Source organism: Ammodytes marinus (genome assembly GCF_949987685.1).
Source record: "Ammodytes marinus genome assembly, chromosome: 5".
Lineage (NCBI taxonomy): Eukaryota > Metazoa > Chordata > Actinopteri > Uranoscopiformes > Ammodytidae > Ammodytes > Ammodytes marinus.
In genome coordinates, this window is record NC_137234.1 from 11170058 (window position 1) to 11193851 (window position 23794).

General features: G+C 41.0%; 1 protein-coding gene across 1 annotated transcript; it reads right to left on the reverse strand.

Moving 5' to 3' along the window:
• Positions 1 to 2877: 2877 nt before the first annotated feature.
• LOC307250177 (calcium-independent phospholipase A2-gamma) lies at positions 2878 to 23345 on the reverse strand. Its single transcript, XM_080027170.1, has 10 exons — positions 23215 to 23345; positions 21607 to 22893; positions 20104 to 20253; positions 19151 to 19302; positions 18733 to 18827; positions 17641 to 17812; positions 17132 to 17189; positions 16466 to 16660; positions 7329 to 7524; positions 2878 to 4661 (listed from the first exon to the last, which is right to left on the reverse strand). The coding sequence occupies exons 2-10, from the start codon at positions 22822 to 22824 to the stop codon at positions 4384 to 4386; spliced, it is 2514 nt and encodes an 837-aa protein (XP_079883296.1). The 5' UTR covers positions 22825 to 22893; positions 23215 to 23345; the 3' UTR covers positions 2878 to 4383.
• Positions 23346 to 23794: the final 449 nt, after the last annotated feature.

Sequence of the window (23794 nt, forward strand, 5' to 3'; positions counted from 1 at the left end):
CTCACACCCAGCCCCCCACTCTGATACTCACTCACTTTCTTCACATCGTCTTTATTTCATGACTTTTATGCTCTCCTTCACAATGTACTGTAAAACGTGACTGAGAACTAAGAAAAGAAAGAGGTTGATGTGCAGCCAAGGTCATATGCCGGACGAAATCCCCAAGTATCAAAGCACCAGTTTTCCCTCATCACCAGCTTGAGGGGGGTCCAGGGGATTCTCACCAACATCTGCCAATGGTCCCACAGTGGTAAGTATTCTAATTGTCCCTCGCCCTCTCATTTCAGACCGCCTCAAGATATGTCTGCATACCTCTTGAATCTCATTAAAATATTCTCATGATTTCCCCCATGCATATTAGCTGTAAAATACTCAGAGGGATTTTCATAAGTTCAAGGATATAGCACCATGGAGACAAAGCGTAGAACTTGCAAAGTAGCAAAGTGAATGAGTGTGTAAAAAAAGAAGAAGAAAAAATAGAAAAGAACAATTTCTGCCTCACTGGTAACTCCAATTATGGTGCTTATTGCTGCAGTGGATCATTGCCTGGCTATTGTGCAGGAGAGGAATCACTCAGCCTGTGTTCTTCACTGATTAACTGTTATTGAGCTTGATTCTTTTCAGAACAAACTTCATAACAGATGTGGCACCAGCGAGTCGACCATGAAATGACCCGGCTCCCAGCGGAGATGGTGATGAGCTAACACAGATTCAACACAGATCAGCAGGCTCATAGTCAGAACTTGCATCATGAACGCAGCAGTTTTGAGCAATATCACAGCAAAATTTTCCCATTTCCACAGTTTCTAAATGAGCCAGAAACTCATAACACTCTATGTGCAGTAAATGAATTAATAAGGAAGTTCAATTACTGCAACATGTTTTATATCTGTTGTGTAAAAGTTCTAATTTGTCAAGGACAGTAAGTCACACTATTTATAATGCATACTACCCACTTTGTCAGAATTATTTAATATTTTTTTCAAAAGTGGCAATCATATTTTGGAATTAAACTGTTCACATCCTATCACAATATTTCCAAAACTAATTTATTTAAGTACTAGTAAACTGGGTTTATTTTCTGCAGCTAAATGTGAGATGTGATTAAATAGCAGCCACCCCCAAAGAAACCATTGGACCAAAGCCAACATTTAAGGCCAAACATGGAAAGTTAAAAGTAATTATCTCCAGTGGCTGAGTGAAGAGAAGAAGGTGGATAGTGTGCTTAGGGACAGTTCACGGTATTAACTGTTAACCGCAGAGGATGTGAGGAGCTGCCTCGGGATTTAGACTTTAAAACTTTCTCTAAGCTCTCAAAAATGAAATCCATGATCTGTGCCGTGCGCCCTTTTTAAAACTTAGAAGCCCTTAAAAGTCCTTGGTAATTTGTGACAGGAATGGATATCTTACAAGCAGGTTTTCCCCTTTACATAAGCCTGTCTATATACAGTATACTTGCCTACAGTAGAAGCTGCATATCTTCATACTGTAGATGGGTCATGGGTGCAGTAAGCAGACCAAAGGCTTTCGTCTGGCTTCCAACATTATCGCTTTTAGGGCAGAGTCATTAGGTGATCAGAGGAGCTATATGGCTCATAACGTTCATATTTACATCATGTTTGCGTCATATCGTCGTTCCAAACACTCAACAAAACTGTAATGGGCTTCACAATCTCCTGGCAATTCCTGTAAGCCAGCCATCAGTATCATGGTGCCAGTAATAACTACAACCAGCTGCACAGGGCTAACAGGAACAAAGTAGTACACAGGCTTATAATGGAAGATGAAATCTGTACACTGGAACAACCGACAACATTGTATTCTTAGTTTTTAATGTATAAATAACCAGGAGTCTCTGGAAAGCTGTATTGTTACTGAATAGATGTGCCCATCCAAGGATCATCCATCCTTATCCATTTCTCATTTAATGCTTGGTATATGCACTGAGTTGCCAGACTGGTGACTGATTAATTGTTGAAAAAAAATCTCATAACATCTCCCTGGTGTTAATTTCCCTTTGATGTTTATAGTTTTAATAATCGTGCCAAAATGGAAAAAAAAAATATGACTGCATGTTGATTGCACCATCAAGAAAAATAAGTACCAAACAACAGCTGCCCCTGTATTTCTGTTTTGACCATGATCTAAAAGATATTAAGGATTCTCTTTTTTAGTCAGACATCTAATTGCTTGTGTAAAGCTGTTAAATTCCAGATCAAATAATCTATGCACACGGCTTACATCGTCTGTCATTTGTCCCTGCAGTGCACACAAGTGTTGATACCATTTGTTTTGTCCTCTCTGCCACCTGCGACCCTCTCTATGTTTTCATGCGTGTAAGCAGTTGGTGGAGGGCCGTGTCATAGCACAGTGTTTATGCTGGAGGGAAATGTGATCCATCACTGGACAGGGCTGTTACCCAGGTGCCTGGGCACACTCTTGCACAGTCATCTCATCTCAAACTTTTTTTTCTTCGATTTTATGACAGGCAGCTCAGGGAAGGGCCCTCCAATTACCTTCTCCCTTGCCTGCACAGCCCTTCCTTTACACACTGAGTTTTAAAAAAAAAACATGCATTGTTAGAAGAAAACTTCCACTGGCTGTTCTCCATGTGCCAACAGTTGTAATCTTATGAACAAGAATTTGCCACTCGTCAAGATAATAAGCACCATGGGAATTGAACCGAGAAGGTGAGGGTTCATATCAGGTCAGGATCTCTGTTGGAATAATGAAGCAGTTGTGAGTACAAGTTATCGACTTAATATCCGCACGTCCCCCTATTCCACAGCAGCTTACCTCATATCACAACTCACAATCAACTTATCTTCATATAATTAGGAGGCAAGAGGCAGCGAGGTTCAGTAATTGGGCTTTAATTACATACACTCTCAAACAGTCTTTACACAGGAGCGACGGGAGCACAGTGGAATTATATTAATCTGGGTAATATCTGTGTCCATTTTTCCTTGGGTCCTCCGAGAGAGACCGATAACATTGTAGCTGCAGTGTTACAGTACTTGACCAGGTTATACATTTTTTTTAGCAGTATGTGTTGAAGATAATTTACAGCAAACGGTTTTTGAATCAGTTCTTCAGCTAAAAGCAGCATGATTGTATTTTTAACAACAGCGACATTACGGTACAGCAGAGGGTGGACTGAGAGACGCAGCACTTCAAGGGTGAAAGAGACGAGGCATCAAAGAGAAAGGGGTCACACCAAAAACAGAGCAGAAATGATACACAGGCTGTGGGAAAATAAAACCAAACAATTAAGCACTCGGTAACGATAAAAGCATTTGAACAATGTGAACTTAAAATACTCTTTAGGCCAAAATAAAACATACTTCCTTAATACAGTGAAGCACCGCTTGGACACTTGTGTATTTTTTATTTAAATGTAATCCTTTTTATATATATATCATTTTAGGTATTTCGGGATTGAATATTTGGGTAAATCTTTGCAATGTATATTTCTTTCCGGCTCTTTCTTTTGACTGGATATTGTCTTTTTCGTGTGTATAATCTTAAATAAAACATGCATTTATATACAAGATATGCAATACTCTAATGCTTGAAATGGGCCATTGTCACAAATATCAAAATAAAATGACACAGTTGGCCACTAGCTGCATTGTTAAATGTACAAATTATTAGTAATTACAACTCTGAAATGCCACATGCAATAGGTTTTCAAATGATCCTTGATTAAAACTTTTGCAAAAAAATAAAGATTTTTTTTCTTTAAATTACTGTTAATCAGTTTTACAGGCTGATACCTTAGCTTTACAAATCTTGCATTTAAATAAAACACCATAGCATCGGAACCGTTTTACTTTAAAAGTACATACACAGATTTGTGAGGATATACTGCTTCTCATAACAACTCTTTAAAGAAAGCAAATATATCAAATGTGCCAAGTTGGTAAAACAGTGTGCACAACTATAAGTGGTTGCTGTGGGACTTAACAGTATTCTACTTTTAAAAGGAGTAGTTTGACATGTTCGTAAATAATAGTTTTTTCCTCCAAAAGTGAGATGAGAAGGTTGACGGTAAAGATGTAGCTTGAGCCAGCAGTTAGCGTAGCTAGCACAGTCTGGGAAAATGGGAAACAACTAGGTAGGCGGATTTGGTTACCATTAGACAGATAGAGGCTAGACTTTACATCTGATCCAATATTTATTCTAAGCTTTGTATGTATTGTATTGCACAAACAAGTGCATGGTAACAATCTTCTCATCTAACTTTTGGCAAGAAAACAAATGAGCGCATTTAATACAAATTTGAACTATTGCTCTTAGTATAGATCTCACAATGTTTTTCAGAGCTAATTCAGAATGGAAGATTTTCCATGCGAGATATACTGTAGGTAGCCTGCTTTGGATCTAGGACTTGGAGGATAAAGAGGACAGACCGTTATACATATCGGCCCTGAGCTTGGCCCACTCAGTCATCTTCTGGACGGAGGTTTTCTCTCGATTGAGGATGCGAGCGACCTTCTTCAGCTTGTCTTCATTCCTCTCCAGGTAACGCAGGCCCTCAGACTGCAGCATGTTGAGCTTCTCCTGCCGGCTCTCGTCCATGGCGATCTCTTCGCTCATGTGCGGGTTGAAGCGGAAGTAAGTGTCCGGAGGGAGGAAGGCGTCTAGCATGGCGTGAACCTCTGTATGGGAGGTGAGAGTGAGGCCAAACACAAGAAAATAAACATGAAATTAGACAAAACAGACCAAAATCATAAACACACAATTAACTTTCATAATAGTACCGACATGTACAAACATATAATTATTTTGTTAAGAGTGAGATGGGGTGTAAGAAGTCAAAGCCCGTCTGCGCTGTGACAGCATTACATGTGTTAGCAGTCAGTGCTGACAGTGAGAGGTAAAAACCAAGAACAAAATGTCTGGCTTGTCTGTCACGGTTGCTTTCAAATGTTACGTCTGAGAGGTTTAAAATCAACAATATACAAATGCACACAAACAGGCGGCGGGTAGCAATCGCAGGGTAAATATGCCCGAAGGATCCAAATAGGGGACGGCAATTGTTTTAGTCTGTGTTCCCACAGAGGTTCAGCAGAGCAGACATGGATTTCATTACAACTAGCTGCTGTTGAGGTGGAGGAGCAAAACTCTGCACGGAGCGATTTATCTAAAAGGTTATTGGAAGAGTTTTATTTCTTGTATTTTCATAATATGTCAATGTACTATAATATATTATCACATTTTAAAAAAGTGATACACTGAAGATGGAAAGTAAGATAATTCCTGAGAAGAGACAAGCTTGCTCGTTGAATAGATAAAATGTGGTTAATTCAAGAGGCGTTTTTTTAATCCTGTTATAATTCACCATTTTTCATCACAGCCGATGGCAGTATGTTCTTGCTCCTATCAGCTACCAGTTTGAAGCTTCTGACTTATCAGCATAACAAGTTTCCCTGTTAAAACTCCCAGTGCTAGTTTCTGTTATTATTCACAACATAACACAGATCAGAATGATTGCACTTCAGGGAAAACTAAGGTACCTTCAAATCCAGACAACAAAGTTTGCAGCTTGTGTGAATCATTGCCATTTGCCTGCTCTGTGGTAAATGGTACCACCATGGGTTCACTGAGCTGACTACTGGCCACTATTAGCATCCTAGCATGGAAAGTAAGTTCACAAAAGACGTAGAAAGATTGTGAAGGTAATCAGATGTTTCCAAAAAATGTCATAAATCATAAAAAGGTGGTTACAAAACAAAAATTATAATTATTGTAAAACTGGCAAAAGTGATTTTAAGTGTACATTTTCTAACATTTGTACAGAAGCTGTTTTTCATAATAACGTCAAAAATGAACCTACTGGAAATACAAGATTTTTTCCCCCATAGCCTTTAGGTGCTGCAAACTAAGTTGTCTGGATTTCAATGTAGCTTAGTTTCCCCTGAAGTTCAATAATTCTGATCTGTGTCATGTTTGGCCTGCTACTGTACATATGAGTTTGTGAGTGAGTAATAGCCTGTTCTATCAGACCCCCACTATATCAGCCTTATCTGTCCATAACATGAAATAACAGTGCTACTGGTACATTTTAGACAAAGTAGGGGGCTTGTGAGCACTTGGACAGAAGGGGAGATTTTGAAAACGAGAACATCTGTAACAAACACTGTTGATAATCTCCTGTTTCTAAATAACAAAAGCCTTTTGGAGAGTTAGAAACAGCTTAATCCCAAACACAGGAGGGACAAGTGCAGAGAAGCATCTAGGTCACACACACACACACACACACACACACACACACACACACACACACACACACACACACACACACACACACACACACACACACACAACACACAACAAACACACACACTTCAGCACAGCAGCAGCAACAAGGAGGGGACCGAGCCAAATTTAGGCACAGCAGAGGTGCCCATGTCCAGAGGTGATGCGGAGACAGAAGAGGTTGCCACTACAGAGAGCCACAATGGGACGTATCCAGACAAATGTCTACCTGCACTGCAGTTTTTTCTAAACTGGTGACTTCAAAACCTATTTCCTTTCCTTGGAGATGACCCAGTAACCGAGGGTATAATTGTATTCATCTTATTTCCATCCATCCATGTATTGTCTGGCTTAGCCCTGTCAGTGACTTTCATCATTTGACCATTTTTCCTGTTTGTTGATAAAACTTGTCTGCATTTGGCATGTGATGTCATGATGTTTGGGACAGTTTCCCCTTAGGTGTACTAGTGTTTCAGTATTTTTGAAAAAAAAATATTAAAAAAAAAGTTTTTGCAGTAGTGTGTATAATTGTGATTATTAAAGGGGTACTTTCTTTATTTAGTATTGTAGCCCCACCTTATAGTTGGAGTTCTAACTAAAGATACAATATGAAAAGAATGCTAAAATATTAAAGATGCATAGACTCTTTCAGTCTCTAGTATAGGTCAAGCTCCACAAATGTATGGATGCTACACTTCCCATAATGCACGCAATAGCATGTTTCTGTTAGAACCCCCTCCCCCTTACTTGGGAAACACCCACACCTTTCAAAATTGGTTTGTAACACAGGCTTTCTGAATATCTTTTTGCACAGAGGATTTATTTAGGGTAATTTTAACAGCACAACCACAGACGTCATTCTCCAACCTGGTTTCCCTTTAGGTAACGTCGAGTTAGTAATTTACCTTTCTTTATAGAGGTGTTTATATTATTTTGTGTAGACACTGTAACGCTCATGACAGAAAAAACATAACTTACTTATTATGCAAAGGAGACATAAATGATAAAGAATCAAGCATGAAACAAATAGATCAAATACATATACATTTATCTTCGCTCTCACTTACCCTCAGTGTCCGTGGCGCTGCTGATGACATTGGTGAGTTTGGTCTTGAGGCTTGTGTAGGTGGTGCTGTTCTTGCCAGGAGTTTCATATCGGCCTGTACCGAGTGAGACCACACACTCCAGGGGCGTGTTAGGCCACAGACATTTAGATTCATGGATAGCCAGTGCTGTGGGGTTGTTAATCAGCAGACCTCCATCCTGTGCACAAAACCCAATAAGTGGCATGTTAGTGACTCCATTTACACGCTGTGAATGTTTTGTTTGTTTGTGCCAAGGCCACAGTCAGCGAAACCAATTAATTGGCATTTGAATGCTCAAAACCTTTCATGGATTTTTACAGTCAATAGATAAAACTTCTGAAGAAAAAAAATGTGTGTGGAGTTACAGAGCTGCTTGTAAGTCAACAAAGCACTGGGCTAAATTGTTGTATTTTTTTTATTGTTTTATTCTCCCCACAACATTTTTTGTCAGACTGGCTTTGATATCGTACAACCGCCCAGGAGTGCTTTGACTTTGGATCCATAGTCTACCAAAGGCAGTGGGGGAGTAACTGGAGAGGCTGTGGGGATTGTTGAATAGGCATGAGGCTGAGAGGCCGCGGGGCTGTGGGCTGGCAGCAGGATCAAACGCGCAGGGGCCAGTCCTCATTAAGGAGGCCAGGCTGGGGGGGTGGGAGCTGCAGGGCCCCTAGTGTCTTGGGACACATGAGGGGGAAGAGTGCTCGTTTATGTGACTGTGTGTATGTGCACGTTTGATCGAAGGTTCATCTGCTTAGAGTCAATGCATATAATAATGTGGGTACGTGTTTCTGACAGCATATGTCACATGGATTCATTGGGCCTTGGGGAGCAGAGGGGAGGGAACATCACATCTCTGCAGCGCACTTCAGCAATGTCGCAGCCTAACGAGAATTCTGTACAAATCTGTGGAAGCAGACAGGGTGATGGAGAATAGGAGGCCAGCCTACCAAGGCTAAGGTCTGCTAATCATCCAGGGAGCTGGACTGATACATTGTATCATCAATCCAAAGACCAGAAACATAGAATTGCAAAGAGAGTTGGGTATTGTAGTTAGACTGGGGGCACTACATCAGTTAATGATGAGAATGACTAGATGCAGCCTTCAATGCAGTAGTTCTACGTTGGGTAACATTGAGAAAAAAACACAACATTCAGGCTACTAAAATTAAATAATTCAGCTTTGTGTAATTAAAAACAAGACTAAAAGTCTACAGACACACAAAGGTTGACTTAGAAACAGCAGTTTCTGGGCTAAATGCTATAGTCGGCATGCTTACATGCCATTGATGACAACTTATGTTTGGCAGGTTGAATGCCCTTACTTTTCATGGAATTTGAACATAAACCAAAGTGTTTGACTAGAATGATAAGTTGATTGCCAGAAAGTTTATCTGCATTTTGATAATCAATGAATTGGTTTAAATCATTTTAAAGGGAATACCAAAATTGTTGTGTTGTGATAGTAAATCAAATAGGCTCAGGGTTTGAGAATGTGTGTGGTCTGTTTTCACCAATTTCTGACATTATATAGACAAACGACAAATCCAAATATTTTAGTCGGGGCCAAAATGGGTGGATGGACAGTGAATGACATTTCCATCCAGTGAGACACATCGTTAGTGTGGCTCAAAATCAAGAGATGTGAATAATAACAAAGAGAAATGTCTTCAGTCCATCCAAGTCACAATGTCTAATAGAGGAACTTTGTATGATTTGAAATAAGTAATCAGTTATGGTAATTTACTGTATTACTATATGTATTTTCAAGGGAGTCCTAGATCCTCAGAGAACACTCATCTCACTGGCCGAGAAGGATGTCACAGAAAGAGTGTTTCACTGTGCCACAAAGCCTGGAAGAATCGCTGAGGCAGCCGTTTGTCCAAAGCGCGCCATTATGCATCAGTAGGTTGTCTGGCAGACCAAGAAATAAATCACAGAAGAGGGAGAAAAATACTTGGATTGGAGTTACTCCAAATCTGAGACTTAGAAGGACTTGAGCTGTTGTGAGCACCAGATGCACCCAGCTGGAAACAAAACAACTAAGCAGTTTTCTTATTACTCACGATACTGTGAGAGGCTCCATTTTTTGAACTCAGAGGCAATTGTGGCAACAGTCTGGGTCCAGTCCTGGTGTCTTTGTGCTGATAGCTGGGGGCAACTTTCACAAGCACAGTGGCTGGCCTTGCACAAAGCGCAAAGGCATGTAACATTAGAAGCCAACTGCACAATACTCTTGTGAGCTGGGAGTTGAATGCTATAACTTGTCTCCATTTCAGTGCACCTGCTTGGGCAATTCAGAGCTGGTGAACATAGTTGAGGCTTTCAAGGAGCCTCTGCTTTTTTGGCAGCAAAGAAGTTTTTTTGTGGTGTCACTGGAAGACTAGACTTTTTTTGTGTGCGTGGTGCTCAGAACTTTTCAAAGAATGAGAAGATAATTTGCATCCGTCATCTCCTTCCACAACTGTCACAAACAAACCAGCTTTCTAGAGGAAGATGGTACCAGTCAGACTCGACCTACAATGAGAACAGGTTGGCAGATGCTCAAGCATCTGCATTGACAGAACCCAGGCTCTTTAAAGTCACTTTTCAGCAAGATATCCACACTTGGCCAACTTCAACATTCTCACACAAGGGTGTCTTGAGGCGAGGGCATATTTGGATGAAGAGTTAAGTTGAAAACAACGATATACTTAGGACACGCTGCAAATGAGCTTTGCATATTAAATGGCCAACTCAAGCCGTCTGTCCAACACACAGCGTGACGCATGGCAAAGGTCACTTCCATTTATTGGGATTTAGAGCTGTAATGCTGCTCAGACTTACAATGACTCAATCCCACTGTGAAAAAAATGTGTCAACGGATAAATGTCCTCAGGGGGTACGACCCTGTCAGTTGTGACAATCTGATGGAACTTTAATCTCAGTGTCTGAACGGAAACAGAATTTGGAAAATGAAGCATTTGAATTCTGCCTTCCTGAAAGCCTTCATGCTTTCCTTTGACAGCGTTCTGTGATTCCGGTATAGAGTTTGTTTGTGGATACTCCAGAGGATCACAGCTCCTTTGGCCTTGCCTTTTCCCTTTAGGGTCTAAGTGCTGATTCCCAAATCAGCTCCTCCTTTTCCTGTAGCTCGATTAAAGCAAGTTCTCAACTAATTAGGGCTCCTACACCTCTGGGACTGTGTTTCCCCTTCTTCAGAAGACCAATTAAACTGAAATGTGGCTTTAAAAAGAAACCGTTCGTACAGCATATACTGAACTAAAAAAAAACACTGAGATGATATGAGCCATGATAAATAAATACAAATTAAGACATGCACGATTCATAGGTCTCTCGCATTGCTGTTTGAAATTGCTCCGCTGTCATTAACTTTTGGGAAGCTTATCTTCATTGGGCCAGTTAAGGCTGTCTTAGAAGGGGGAGAGCTGATTTGAATAGAAAAGAGGAGCTATCATCTGGATCAGTAAAAGTCATTTCACGCCCCAGTGTATGTCAGCTCCCATTAGCTAGGACAGCAAACTCCATCCTCTTCATTCAGCCTGTGTGCCTGTGTCTCTCTAACCTGTGGTGGGTAAGCTTTAGTGCGGGTCTTCTGCAAGAGTCATTATGAGCAGGCCACAATAAAGAGAAGAACAGGGCGCCTGGTTAAATCTAAATGAGATGAGTCCTCGAACATACTTGTGGTGCTGCATTCATATGAGAGGCCCAATGAGCAGCTGTAGTCCTCACAAGTTCATGGTTGGCTTCTTTGACAGGGCCGGACTGAGGGGCACCATGTTCTGTAATGATTTATTTTGAGGCTCTGCCAATGTAGATCCTCTCGCTCAAATGAGTAATTAGGGGAGCATTACATAAGCCATACACATCCAATTATACCCTGTCACAATAACGCTACTGTATTCCAGAGATGGTCATTCAATCGATAAAGTAGGCAATTAGGCTGCTTTATAAATACAACTTGCTTGTGTATTCTCAATTGTTCTTAATCATCAAAGTCAATCCATGCATTTGCACAAAAATAAACTTTACTCTAATGTCGACTAATGTAATCAGAAAAATAAATCTGCTCATTGGGTAAAATGAGTCGCCTGAATGGCATCCAACCTACACAAAGGCTACCAGTGTGATCAACGAGGATGAGAATGACAATTGTGTAAGTGCCCATCTTAAGTGGCGAGCAGGTCAACTCAGGGGTCTTCATGCCATATTATGTGATTACACTGACCACTTCTCCTCCTTTGCCTTCTCGCTTCATAGGTCCCAAAGGTCACATTGAGGTTCAAGTCATCTTCCCAGCCTTTCAATAGAGGACGTTCCCATCCGTGTGGATGCCATCTTTGCCCCAGGCAGGCAAAGATATTGAGATCTACTGTTCACAGTCACCTTTTCCCACACATTTGGAGACTACATGGCCACACATGTATAACCAGTATTAAGACAATGAATCACCCCTGCCAGCTGCAGTCTTTCAAATCCAACTGTGACAATGTATGCAGTGATATAAATGTACACAGAACCCCCTCGCTCATATTTACCCAGTCTAAATTCCCTTGAGTCTATATATGTACACATATGACAACTTCATATTAGAAAGCACAATTTTTCTGTCCATCATAATTAGTCATCTACTGGGCCAATTTAAAGCCAATTTCCCAGCTGCATACAGGAGAGGTGCCTGAACACACAGCCTTGCATATCCAACACATTGCAATAGAAGGTTTTAAAGCTGTGAATTATTTCAAGAAATCTCATTTGTATCCACTGCAGTGAGAAGCCTGAGACGTGTGGTGCCCTGTGAAGAGGCAAGGGGGGGTTATGGGACAGAGGAAGATTGGGAAAGGCTTCCACACAGCAGTCAGTCAACACAATCAGTGGACTGGCCTAATCCCCAAACAAGTGTGCCAGTGCAAACAAGTATTTGTGCTTGAGTGAAAACACATGTATATAACTGAACAAAAAGGGCAGTCAGTGGAGGAAACAAGAGGTAAAGTGACAATGAGAGAATCCATGTGTGTGTGGGTTTATACTCAAGGGGACAAAGATCCAGAGTCAATCTGGGAGGAAGCTCTCTGCAGCTGGGCTAAAATATCGGGGCTCAACCCTCCAACAGCCTCCAGGCCGAGCTCTCAGGGCTTAACACAGGAGGAGATGACGGCAGGGTTGAGGAAGTGTCTAAAATGTAAGATGTATACCCCTCTGTCGCCTCCCTGACTCCAGCACCTCTCCTCCTCTCTGCCTCATTTGAGAAGCACAGCTGAACATGACATTTATGATCAATAACTTTTACCTACAGTGGCCTTTAGGAAGAAAAAAGAGCGAAAAGAAAAAGGTGAACCAAAAGGTTATGATATCTTGAAAGGCACTCTTGGAACAGCTCTTAATTATGTGAAACCCTATGTCTCGTTCTCCTCTTGTCTCTCACTGAGTCACACTGTCTGAGGTCTTTAACCAAAACTTCCACATTTAATGATTTCTTTAGACTCATTTATGACTCATTCCCTCTGTCATTTATGAGCATCAAAAAGTATGGGAGTGCTGATGTGACTTGCTTCATCTCAGACGGTATGTCTATCTGATATGCATTGTGCCATAGTGGAGCCCCTTAAGAGCTCACAATGGGGGTGATGGCCCACAGATCCCATGCCTGCCATCCAATGCTGGCAGAGGTGGGCACAAAACATGCTCCCATTCCTCTCCCTCGCCTCAGGAGACGCCATGGCAACAAGGCGGAAGAAACCGGGTCCTTCTCGCCATTCCACGCATGCCCTGGAATCCATTGTGAAACGTCTGAAGTCTTCTACTTCTGTTTCCCTCAGAGCAGAGATAACAGAGAGCTTTAATGTGGAACCTCCCTCGTCTTATTTCTTCTCTCTCCCCTTGTTCCCCCTCACTAAAGGCATCCTTTTCCATGGCTATGGTAGCAAGTGTGAGGCTTTGATGAAACCATGGCTGCTCTGCTTCAAAAAGGTCTTGCTCCAAGTTACAATTTTCCTCTCCGATACCATTCTGAATCTCAAATTGTGGCTCCGTCGGATTTCCATTCCTGCCTTCAGAATCCCAGAAACATCAATGAACAATCCCAACTTTCTTGAAGCGCTGCTTGAGAATTCCGGCGTTCGTTCAGCACATGGCATGGCAACTCTCCTGCGCTCACCGAACAAAAGGATAATTGTTTGGGACCTGAATTAAGTGGAAAACTCTGTGGGCGTTTGTGGAAAAGAGAGAGATGACTCTCTCTCAAGAGAATCCTGACATCACACAGACGGCATGTTCTGCTCATGGCTGGTTTATGTGGCTCAAGTAGCCAATCGTTACAGCCATCGGGCTGGGTGGCCTTTTGATGCTGGCCGGGTTCACATGGAGTTTGGCTGAAACCTGTGCCAAAAGGTTTATCTGAAGGAACTTATTAAAAATACCGTTCTGTGAAGGTACTTAAGATGTCATCTTGAATTTGTTTTTTAAACATGGAAAGTGAATCTGGGGCAAAGTCAGCCTGGTTAAATTTGTTTTAGTAAATCAATGTTTGACTTATTTTAGCCTTCAGTGTTAAAGCAAAGGTATTATTTTGATCCCTTTGTAAATTCAATTTCTCACAAACTGGATTTGCTAATAAAGACACAGTGGTTGCTTCTGTAAGCTGTAGTTAATCGTTTAATTGATTTTAATAAAGCAATCAAGATATTTAAGTTAAAGAAGTTGTAAATACTCCTTATGTAAAAACAGAGAGATTTTGTTTTAGGAATCACATTTAAGGTAGCCCCGCCTACCTCCTACCTCTTGTGTTAATTCAAATGTATGAAGTATGTAAGGGTCCATAGCCTTATATTAGTGACTTGATGTTCAAAGGGGTTCTTTGAAATAGCAAAGAACAGCTAAAACAAATGCTAACAGAATATCTTCAGTAGTGGGGAACACAGGTAAAAAAAGATTAAAAAAGATAAAAGGGATAAAAAGTGTGTCGGGGGGAACAAAAGCCCAATCACATCGGAATAGCCAGATGAGGTAGTACACCTCCTTAAACTATTCTCTAAAGACTTAATAGCTTGAGAAAATCATGAAAGTAGGACTGAAGCCCTCTTGTCTCTTTAAATTTTTAATTTGAAATTTTCTTTCGAAAGAAGTCCTGAAACTAAAATATGATCGCAAACTGATTTCACGACAAATGTGTTAAATATATTAAACCACTGATGGCGTCTCATCCTGTCACAGTATGAGCTTGCCTGCTGGCGGGATAAAGGTTTTGGAGAAGTTCCATAATCAGCTCGCCGGTCTTCTCATTTTAACGAGGCAGATGTAGCAGTCAAGCAGTTGTCTATGATGAAGGAAGCGCTGCATTTTGTTTTAATTTATGCATCTTTTCTCCGAGTAAGGGGTGAGACCTGCTAGACGGCAAGCTGGGGAAATCTCCCACCACAGGTGTGTTTTCATCAACCAGTCTCTTTCATTCTCTCCCCACACACTTCCGCATTCACCTACACAAGTAACACAGCTTCCAATTAAGAGTGTCGGAGCGTGCCGACACGGGATATTGCCTTTGATGTAAACACATGCTCAGTCACGTGTGCCCTGTCTACGCTGTGTTTGTCAGTCAACAGTTCCCTTGAATGTCATTTCAAGGGAGATGTTGACATCTGGATGAGGCTGGCTAAACACAAGCTACATCAACTGAATACTCAAACAGAAGTGGATGGCTTGCATTTTTGTTTTTCTGTTTACTTTTTATGTCTTTTTCTGGACCATTTTGATTGGATAAAATACTTGTTGTCCAAGATTCCTCTATGCCCCGCCCCCTACTCATCTGGTTTCATATTTCTCCTGTGCTCTCTCTACTGACTAAGGTAAAGGCAAACAGAGTAGCCATACATATTGATCAGTAAAACGGTAGAGAGGACTTGTGGTTTGTGATGTTACTGATGGCTAATGCGTACCTGTTTAGTGGAGATGGATTTAAGTGGGTCTCGCTGTGACTCTTCCCCTCACTTTCCTGTCAAAATGTAACTGACTGGAAATAAACACTGACAGGACGGAAATGGAACTCCTCCCTTTTCCCTCTCACCTGCTGTGCACAGGAGTTTTTTCTCATTAGGCTTCTCGAAATGCTTCAAAACTCTCCACCGTCAACACCGACCGTACAGGGCATTTAAATCCAGCACCCCAACAAAAAGCCCTGTATTACTGCAGCACAGTACTGCAGTCAAATTGTCACTCTGTTTGTAAATGTATGGTGCGAATGTGACGCAGTGTGTGCAAGAGAGTACAAGCACATCACAGCCAGTGTGAGGTAGTACAATTGAATCAAATAGAAATAATCATAGTGTGTGAATATTTTTGTAAGATCATTTTTAGGTCACGTAAATACACCCAGGTTCTCCAAGGACTTGACTATTTACTGAATAATTCTTACCATGGTCATGTAAAGTAAAACAGAGATTGACTACTGTTTTGAATTTGTGACCTCACAAAGTCAAATCTACTTGTGTATCACAGTGTAGAACATAAGAAGGATATCACATAGACAGCCATTTTGCTCATGGGCTAGATCGATCGACTTACAAGATGTGTGTTAAAAAATTTAAAACACTGTGAAACCAAAAGACCTGGTACAAATTTAACCATCTACATGTTGACTCCTTTTGTCCAAGGAATTAATAACTTAAGTAAAAAAAGAAGGTGATGCAATATTCAATGGAGTTTCAGGCCCAAAAAATATTTATTTGACTGGCACAGACCTCTCGTCAGTCGTCTCGTCATGTCATTGTTTGTCACAAATAAAATAAAATTAATAGATAAATATAACATGTTAAAATAATAAATAAATAAAAACTCCCAACGGATTGGTCAGTTTTGAGTGCTTTAAGACAATATTCAATATGTATAATGTTCTGCAACTAACATGTGTTCTCAATGTTGGTTATGTAAACATTTTTATCTTATGTAAGTTGTGCTCATGTCAATCATTCTTGATAAAAGCATCAGCAGCCATGACTCCTATCACTTTACCTATTCTGTAACAATGTGACTGGAGACATTTCAGACATAAATTGTATGATTGAATCATCAAGTTCATGATGACCCGTTTTAGTTTCCACTACCCTGTCACTGTTGTGACTGGAACTGACCTGATGGAGATCGTTGCCCAAGTTGAACTCCTGGAAATACCCAGGGGCTGCTGACGAGGCGCGGATGGCCTGCCAGAGCTGGTGCTGGCAGCCCCCCAGGTAGTGAGTGCGTGTCCCGGGCAGCAGGTTGTAGTTCCTGAATACATAGGCCTTCAAAGGAGTGCCCCGGTTCACAATGGTGCTCACCGCTGCCACCTACAGGTAGAGGAAATGATATACAACTTGGATTATTTATTTATTTTTCAGCATGGAGGCAGCATTTGACAACCAGAGAGATGTGAAATGCAGACATACAATCTAGGCTGACATTCTGACAGATCAATTTAATGTCCCGTCTATTTTGTGAGCTTCAGATCAGTCTGCTGACATATGAAATCCAGTAAACCTCTTATCCAGCCTGTCTTACATGCCTTTGCAGTGCATTTTCTTCTCATGGGTCATATAGTGGTTTGCAAGAGAGAGAGAGAGAGAGAGAGAGAGAGAGAGAGAGAGAGAGAGAGAGAGAGAGAGAGAGAGAGAGAGAGAGAGAGAGAGAGAGAGAGAGAGAGATAAAGACAGCGGCTTTCTTTGTAATATCCCAGTAAACAAAGTGAGGCAAAAGCTCACTGGTAAGTGCCAGAACACAACAATAGGGAGGAATATGTCAGACCATCTTTTAAAGCTCACCTTGGGGCATTCATGGTTTCTTGAAGTCTCCACCAGAAGGTTAGAACCCATTTTCTCTCTGCAGAAGGGAAGATAGGATGATGATGATGATGTTATTTTCTGGCCTGGTGAATTCTGGATATTAGTATGCCTTGTTACAGATTTATTTCAGTAAACTTTTACAAATCCTCCTGCATATCAGTTAATGGAACTCTGAATCTTCTCATGAAGGGTATATTCAAAAGGACCATTTATTGCTCTATACATTAAATTTACAACAACAACCTATGATTCACTTATTTGACTGCTAACCATATTTTAAGCATGGAGTGGTGTTTTTTTTTCATTCGTTCCTAATTTTACTACACTGTAAATTTAATTTCATAATTTTGTGAAAACAATGAGGAAGGAATTAAAGAAGAAAAAGGGCATTAAAATGGAGGCCTTTGAACCATTTCACGCCATTTTAACATGGCTCCAAATGACCTCAGCACAACCACCACTCTACCATCAGTGGCTAGGGAACTGACCTGAGGATGTTCTCCCAGGCTTCGCTGTCATAGAAAGCGTGGCTCCAGCCCATCTTCACAGTGCCAACAATGACGTTCTGCTTGAAAACATCTGAACCCAACCTCCGGTAAAGATCATCACACTCGTTCAGTGGGATTTGAAACACACCTAGCATGAACCCTAGGATGGCACCTGGGGAAAAAAAATACACACGCACACAAGCACACAAATGTTCAAAGTAACTGACTGAGAGGCAACGGTAAACAAACCATACAAAAACAGGAAGTATGAGCACTTGAATCCCTCCTTTGGGAATGCAACAAGGTATTCTTGGTAATAAGCAAGCAAGCAGGTAAACATGATCTGCTTGTTTTTCTGTTATTCTCAAGGCATGGAGTTAATGCAAGGCCAATTGCCTAAGGGGTTATCTATTAAGTGTACCATTACCCTTTGAGCTTCCATTCATAGGAAGTGCATGGCTTTAACACTACATGCAAATACCTCTCGATTACTTTCTCCCAATGAATAAAAAAAGCTGTGAGATGAGGTGTACCTGAATAATGTGTGCGATCAAACAAGCCAGATGTGTTTTATATGTGTGAACATCATTGGATCTAGCGTCATGTTGGACAACATTCACTTAATGAAAAACCTCTAACTGGTAGAGATTAATACTGAGAGAACTAATAGGAACTTCTGGCAGTGATTTAACGCCAGTGTGCTTGGTAAATAAAGTGGAGTTTTTCCCAATCTGCTGCTAAATGAAAATTGGGGCTAGAGAGTGAGGATGATCCACAGCATCCTCTTGTGGTGGTTTTGCATACAGGGAAAAGAAGGAATCCACCTTGAAAATTCCTTGAACTAAATATCTACAGTATGTCTAAAATAAACGTGGTATATTTAAGAATTTGAAGAATTCAATACAGATTTACAGTGGCCTAACTTGAGTACAAAGCAGCAGGATTGGCATTAGAGTGGTGCTGGTGGTGAAATTAAGGTCAAAACAACAGCAGAGCAACAAGCGGGTCAGTGTAATCAGTGTTGCACTCTCTGCTCTGATAATCCATGCACATAATACACGCATGCTGAAGTAGGGCAGGAGGATAAAGTACCTGTGCTGACACCACATATGTAATCAAAGAGTTTGTAAATGGGTTTGCCGGTCAGGGCTTCCAGCCTCTGTAAGGTCTGAAGTGCCATAAGTCCCCTGAAAGTACAAAGTCAGACATAGACACACACACAAAGAGTCATAAATTAATTACATGGCAGCCGGAGTGCACAAATAGGCTACAATGGAATGACATCTGTGGACAAGTAAGAACTAAATCCCTCGTTTAATTAATATTTCTTATTGATACATTTACTCGACTGATAGAAACTGTGAATAGAAGCAATGAACTGCTTTTCAAAAACATGGCCTTGGCTACAGTAATTGCTATGTAGTTCCACTTTGAAAAGACATCGAAAAGGGCAGCGGTGGCTTATATCTTATAAAAAAAGATATGGAAAAGGTAAAAGCTGAACTTGTACCTTAACCCTCCTCCATCTATAGATAGTATCCGTATGCCCCGGCCTTTAACAGGCCTAGTGTAGCCCACCAGGACGAGGGCCTCCCTCACTGCTGCCCTCAGGCCCGGGTCATTGGCTTGTTTCAGTCGCAATAGACAAGAGATAACCTTCTCCTGAGGAACACATCAAAAATACTGTGGTGGTCAGGAATTGGAAAAGGAAAATCACGGTCATGATGTGGTCAGACCAGAATTAGCCTGGAAAATGTACTAGCATCATGTGGAAAACAGGGTCTCAGACAAAAGCTACTGCTGATCTCTTTCAGTGTGCAGTTAACCACATGCATGCACAAACAATCACTTCAATTTGAAAGGATAAGGATACTTAATTTTCTCAACATTGTTGATATTGACAAATTTAATTTTTCTATTTTCACAAGTCATTGTTTAATCAAAACACAATCAAAAAATGTGGGATCATATCATATTATTCCTTTAATGATTTGTTAAACCAAACACTATTCATTATTTTAATAATTTATTTGTTATTCTTTATTTCATAGAGGATTAAACTTACTCACACAATTCAAATGTGACCTTGAAATAGGTTAGCACGGAATACACTTCCTGACAACATCACAGATAAGGCGGAGACATATATAAATGCTGCACTATGCAGTCTGCATGTAGCTGCCAGGCTCTGGGAAATGTCCCTTGCCAGACGAAATGTCAAAGACAAGCACAAGGTCGTTATATAAATTATTTACATTGTACAGCTGTTTATCAGTCCCTGCCGAATATAACACCATTACATATACATAACATGCTGCTGTTAACTCGGTGTAGACAACATGAGATAGTGCCAAACATAGGAGCTGATGCTTTTGACATGCTCAACAGCATCCGACAATTTCCTTCCTCAAAATGCAAGCATTCTGGGAAAAAAGGAGAAAAAAATACAGTTAGGTTTCTCACCTTGACTGCAACACCAGCCGTCTCTGGAAACTCCAGGAGATGGTAGCTGAGGTCCTCCACCCTTTTGATGTAGACCCTTACATCTGATGCCCTGTGCAGACCCTGTACCAGAGCACGAGTTCTATTGTCCACACTGACCCTGGCAATGATCTGAGAGACAAAAATGTGCAACCAGTTAGGTCCAGCTATCCAGCATAAGATGGGATCCAAATTCAAACCTGACACAAATCGTTAAAAAAACCACCAGGACAAACAAACAAAAAAAAATGTGTCGTTTCATTTATTATTTTCTTGTGACCTCCTAGGTTGAGAAGCAAACAAAGCTTGTTTTACTTCCATTTGCCAGACCCCAAAATATCACTTAAGTGCCACGTGCCACTCAAAAAGTTGAACAACCAATCAAATATGTCTGTCATAGTATGTATGTACTTTATATAGTAAAGTAGGTTTATAATATCATGCTACTTTTGAACAGCTTTTGCGACGCATGTAAGAAGCCTTTTATTGTTGACAACACTTTTATAATTAACAAACTATTTATGTATCCATAATCTAAAAGTAAATTGAGTTATGATAAGTTATTATTAGGTTCTGAAAGTGGGATCAAATGTGGAGCAGCCCTTTACATCTTATTAACTTTGGAGGTTGATTCAATCACAGTTTGATGAATGACAAAGCTGCTAATCAGTAACTGCATTCATTCTAAAATATCGTCAACAGACATACTGTATGTATACCTTTTCAAGACCCTTGAACTAAATTGCGTTAACTTGACGGTACAGACTTCTTGTCTGGCCCTTGGATTTATTGTGACAACAGAACTGGACCACAAGCCTACCTGTATATCACATCAATCCACTGTTTATCATCAGCAAAAGGACATGAGTCATGCAGTGTTTCTGTTATCTGCCATCTCAAACAAAACATATGATATTATAAGTTCCTGTTTAAAATTACTCAATCCAGCCTTGCCATAAACTGAATGTCAGTTGTACAGTATGACCAGTATATCTACACAACATAAGGGCTGGCCTTGACCTACATACTGTACATAAACACACCTTCCGTGTCTGACTCCATAGGGGGCTATTTTTGAAAGCAGATTACCAGGAACTCTGGCAGTGCGTCAACACACTACACTACCAAAGGACATATAGAGTAGCAGAATGTCTGGACAGCAAGCACCATGCTAGAATATACCAGATACTCAGAACTACTTGATGACATAATCATGTTTTGCTCAAGCATGCAAACATATCATATCAAGTATCAAATATAGAACCTGATAATGTTGTTTACATTATGACGAGATCAATAAAAATAACTAAATAAAAGACACGATCAGCAGCACTTATCAACACCTAAAATTAAGCTAGACTTTAAGCAAGATAATATCTTAAATTGTCTATGCAATAGAATAATAAAATGTGTTCTTAGTTTGAGATTTTAATTCCAGCATTAGGTACAATTCAATTTTATTTTTTGTTGTTGTTGTAGACCTACCTTCTCCCTTTGAAGCAGAAGTTTCTTGGCTTTCTCCTCTGCAGCCTTCTGCTCCTTACCAATAGTGGCCTCGACCTGTTTGACTGGTGCATCCTCAGACTTCTTCTCTTCCACTAGAGCAATTTTGGACTCTGCTGCCCTAAACTTGGGGACCAAGGGAGCGAAGTAGCTTCCCACAAAGGCTTGTACCGTGGGGGCCGAGTAAGACAGGTAGTGTCCTAAACCCTTCTTGGAGGAAGGTTGGGCAACTGGACCGACAGAGTCGGTTTTATTAGATGCAGACACAAGGTCACTGGTTTGCGGACCCTGAGAGGAAGCAGAGGAATAGTCAACATTGTCTGCTTTCTTTTCCTGAGTCTTTGTACTGCTACCAAAGTATGCGTTGATGTGATGGGACAGGTAGTTGTAAGTCTCATCCAGGCTGCCTGAAAAGGTGCTGGGATGGAACAGAGCAGTGGCCTGTTTGGAAGTTGCACTCTCTGTGTCGCTCGGTGAGGGTTTAAGCTCATCTTGCTTCTTGGCAGAACTGACTTTGACGGCGGGAGCAACGCGTCTCAGCCTTTTCTCCTTCACCACTGTGGTAATGACAGTCGCTCGGGTAGAACTGTGAGGATGTGTGGAGGTAGTGGCACTTGCATCGAATGTAGCAGCAGTAGGAATAGACGGACTTGCAGACGATGAGGTACATAGAGGTTTGGGTGCGGTTGATGTAGCAGCATTATTGGGTGCAGGAGTTGGCGTTGCTGAACTCTCCTCGACTATTGGCGTCAATTCAACGCTAGCCTCGGCTTGTTTCCCAGCTTTTAAAGCATTCGGCTTGAGTCTGGCGATTTTGGAGAGAAGTTCCGTATGTGTCCCACTCACAGCTTTAGAAACTGTGTCCAGTGTGTTCCTGACCCGCGACATGTGTTGGCTCAGACCGGCAGACCAGCGTGAGGCAGAAGTGTTTAAATACGGGGTGCTGGTGTGGAGTCCAAGCCTTTGCCTCACCTGGATAGCTTTAAAGAGCCATCCCTTACGCCCAGTGATCCTCAGGTGGTGGATGTGCCTCCAGCTGAGGTAGCCCACCTTGTAGTAGTAGGTTTGTTGCACATGAACCCTGCAGTGAGAGGTACCACACAATGGAGGTGATGCTGTTGACTTGCAAGCATGCGGTTGCCATGAATGAAAGGCTCTGTTTACTTTCACGCCGGTATTTGTAGCCCATCTATGACTCATGTTCTCGAGTCACAAGAAGTTTGTGCCATCCAAAGCAATATTAGATCTATGCTGTTCCCTCTCAATAACCTGGTAATGAACAACAGAACAAAATTGATGTGTAAATGCAACAGAGAAAACAGAAAGACAACAAAGTGATGAAAATGACGCGAAGTAAATAAATAAAAAACAGAAACTACGACTAAATATGGCTTGTACTCATTGTTGAGTTTTTCCAACAAGTGGAACCTCTTTTGTAAATGATCCTAACTGAGAAGACAACAACATAGTTAACTTCTACTCAGAGTAAGATGTTTCAACATCAGCTATTAGCTGTTTGCTAACAGAGTACCGCAGCTAATCTAACTCAATTCATTAATAATGGCCACACAAAACACAACAAAACCATACCTGTTATTCAATGTCGTCGGGTCAGTCAGGAGTACTTTAATATTCTCAGTCTTCGTTAACGTTAACACAAAACTGTAACCACGTAGGCTTACTGTATGTTTGCCAAATACAGTCACTCGACCTGATACAGGATTGCCAGAATGACGGGCGATGTCAGTCAAAAGAAAAACAATGTTCACGTGACGCTCTATGTGTTCTGCAATTGGCTATCTATCACTTGACCCCTTAAATGGAGTGTGCTGATTGGTTTAGGAAATTCTCCCCACTGTTTACCGCAGCAGAGGAAATATTTTATTGTTAACCAGCGTACGCCGAACCACTCCCGTGCGGGCGGAGTCGACGAAACTAAAATCAAAAAAGGAGCCCCACCCTTGTGCGTGCATGCAAGATTTAGGTATTTATAAATGGAGCCCTACGCAGACACTTTAAAATGTATGATCTTTATCCAACACTTAAATAGGTAGAAAGATATCTTATTTTTGAACCATTATTAGTAAGTGGGCTTTATTTCACATCATACTTTATTATCAAGTTGGATTATATTGTCATTCTTATTGTCCATTAATTATGGAATAACATA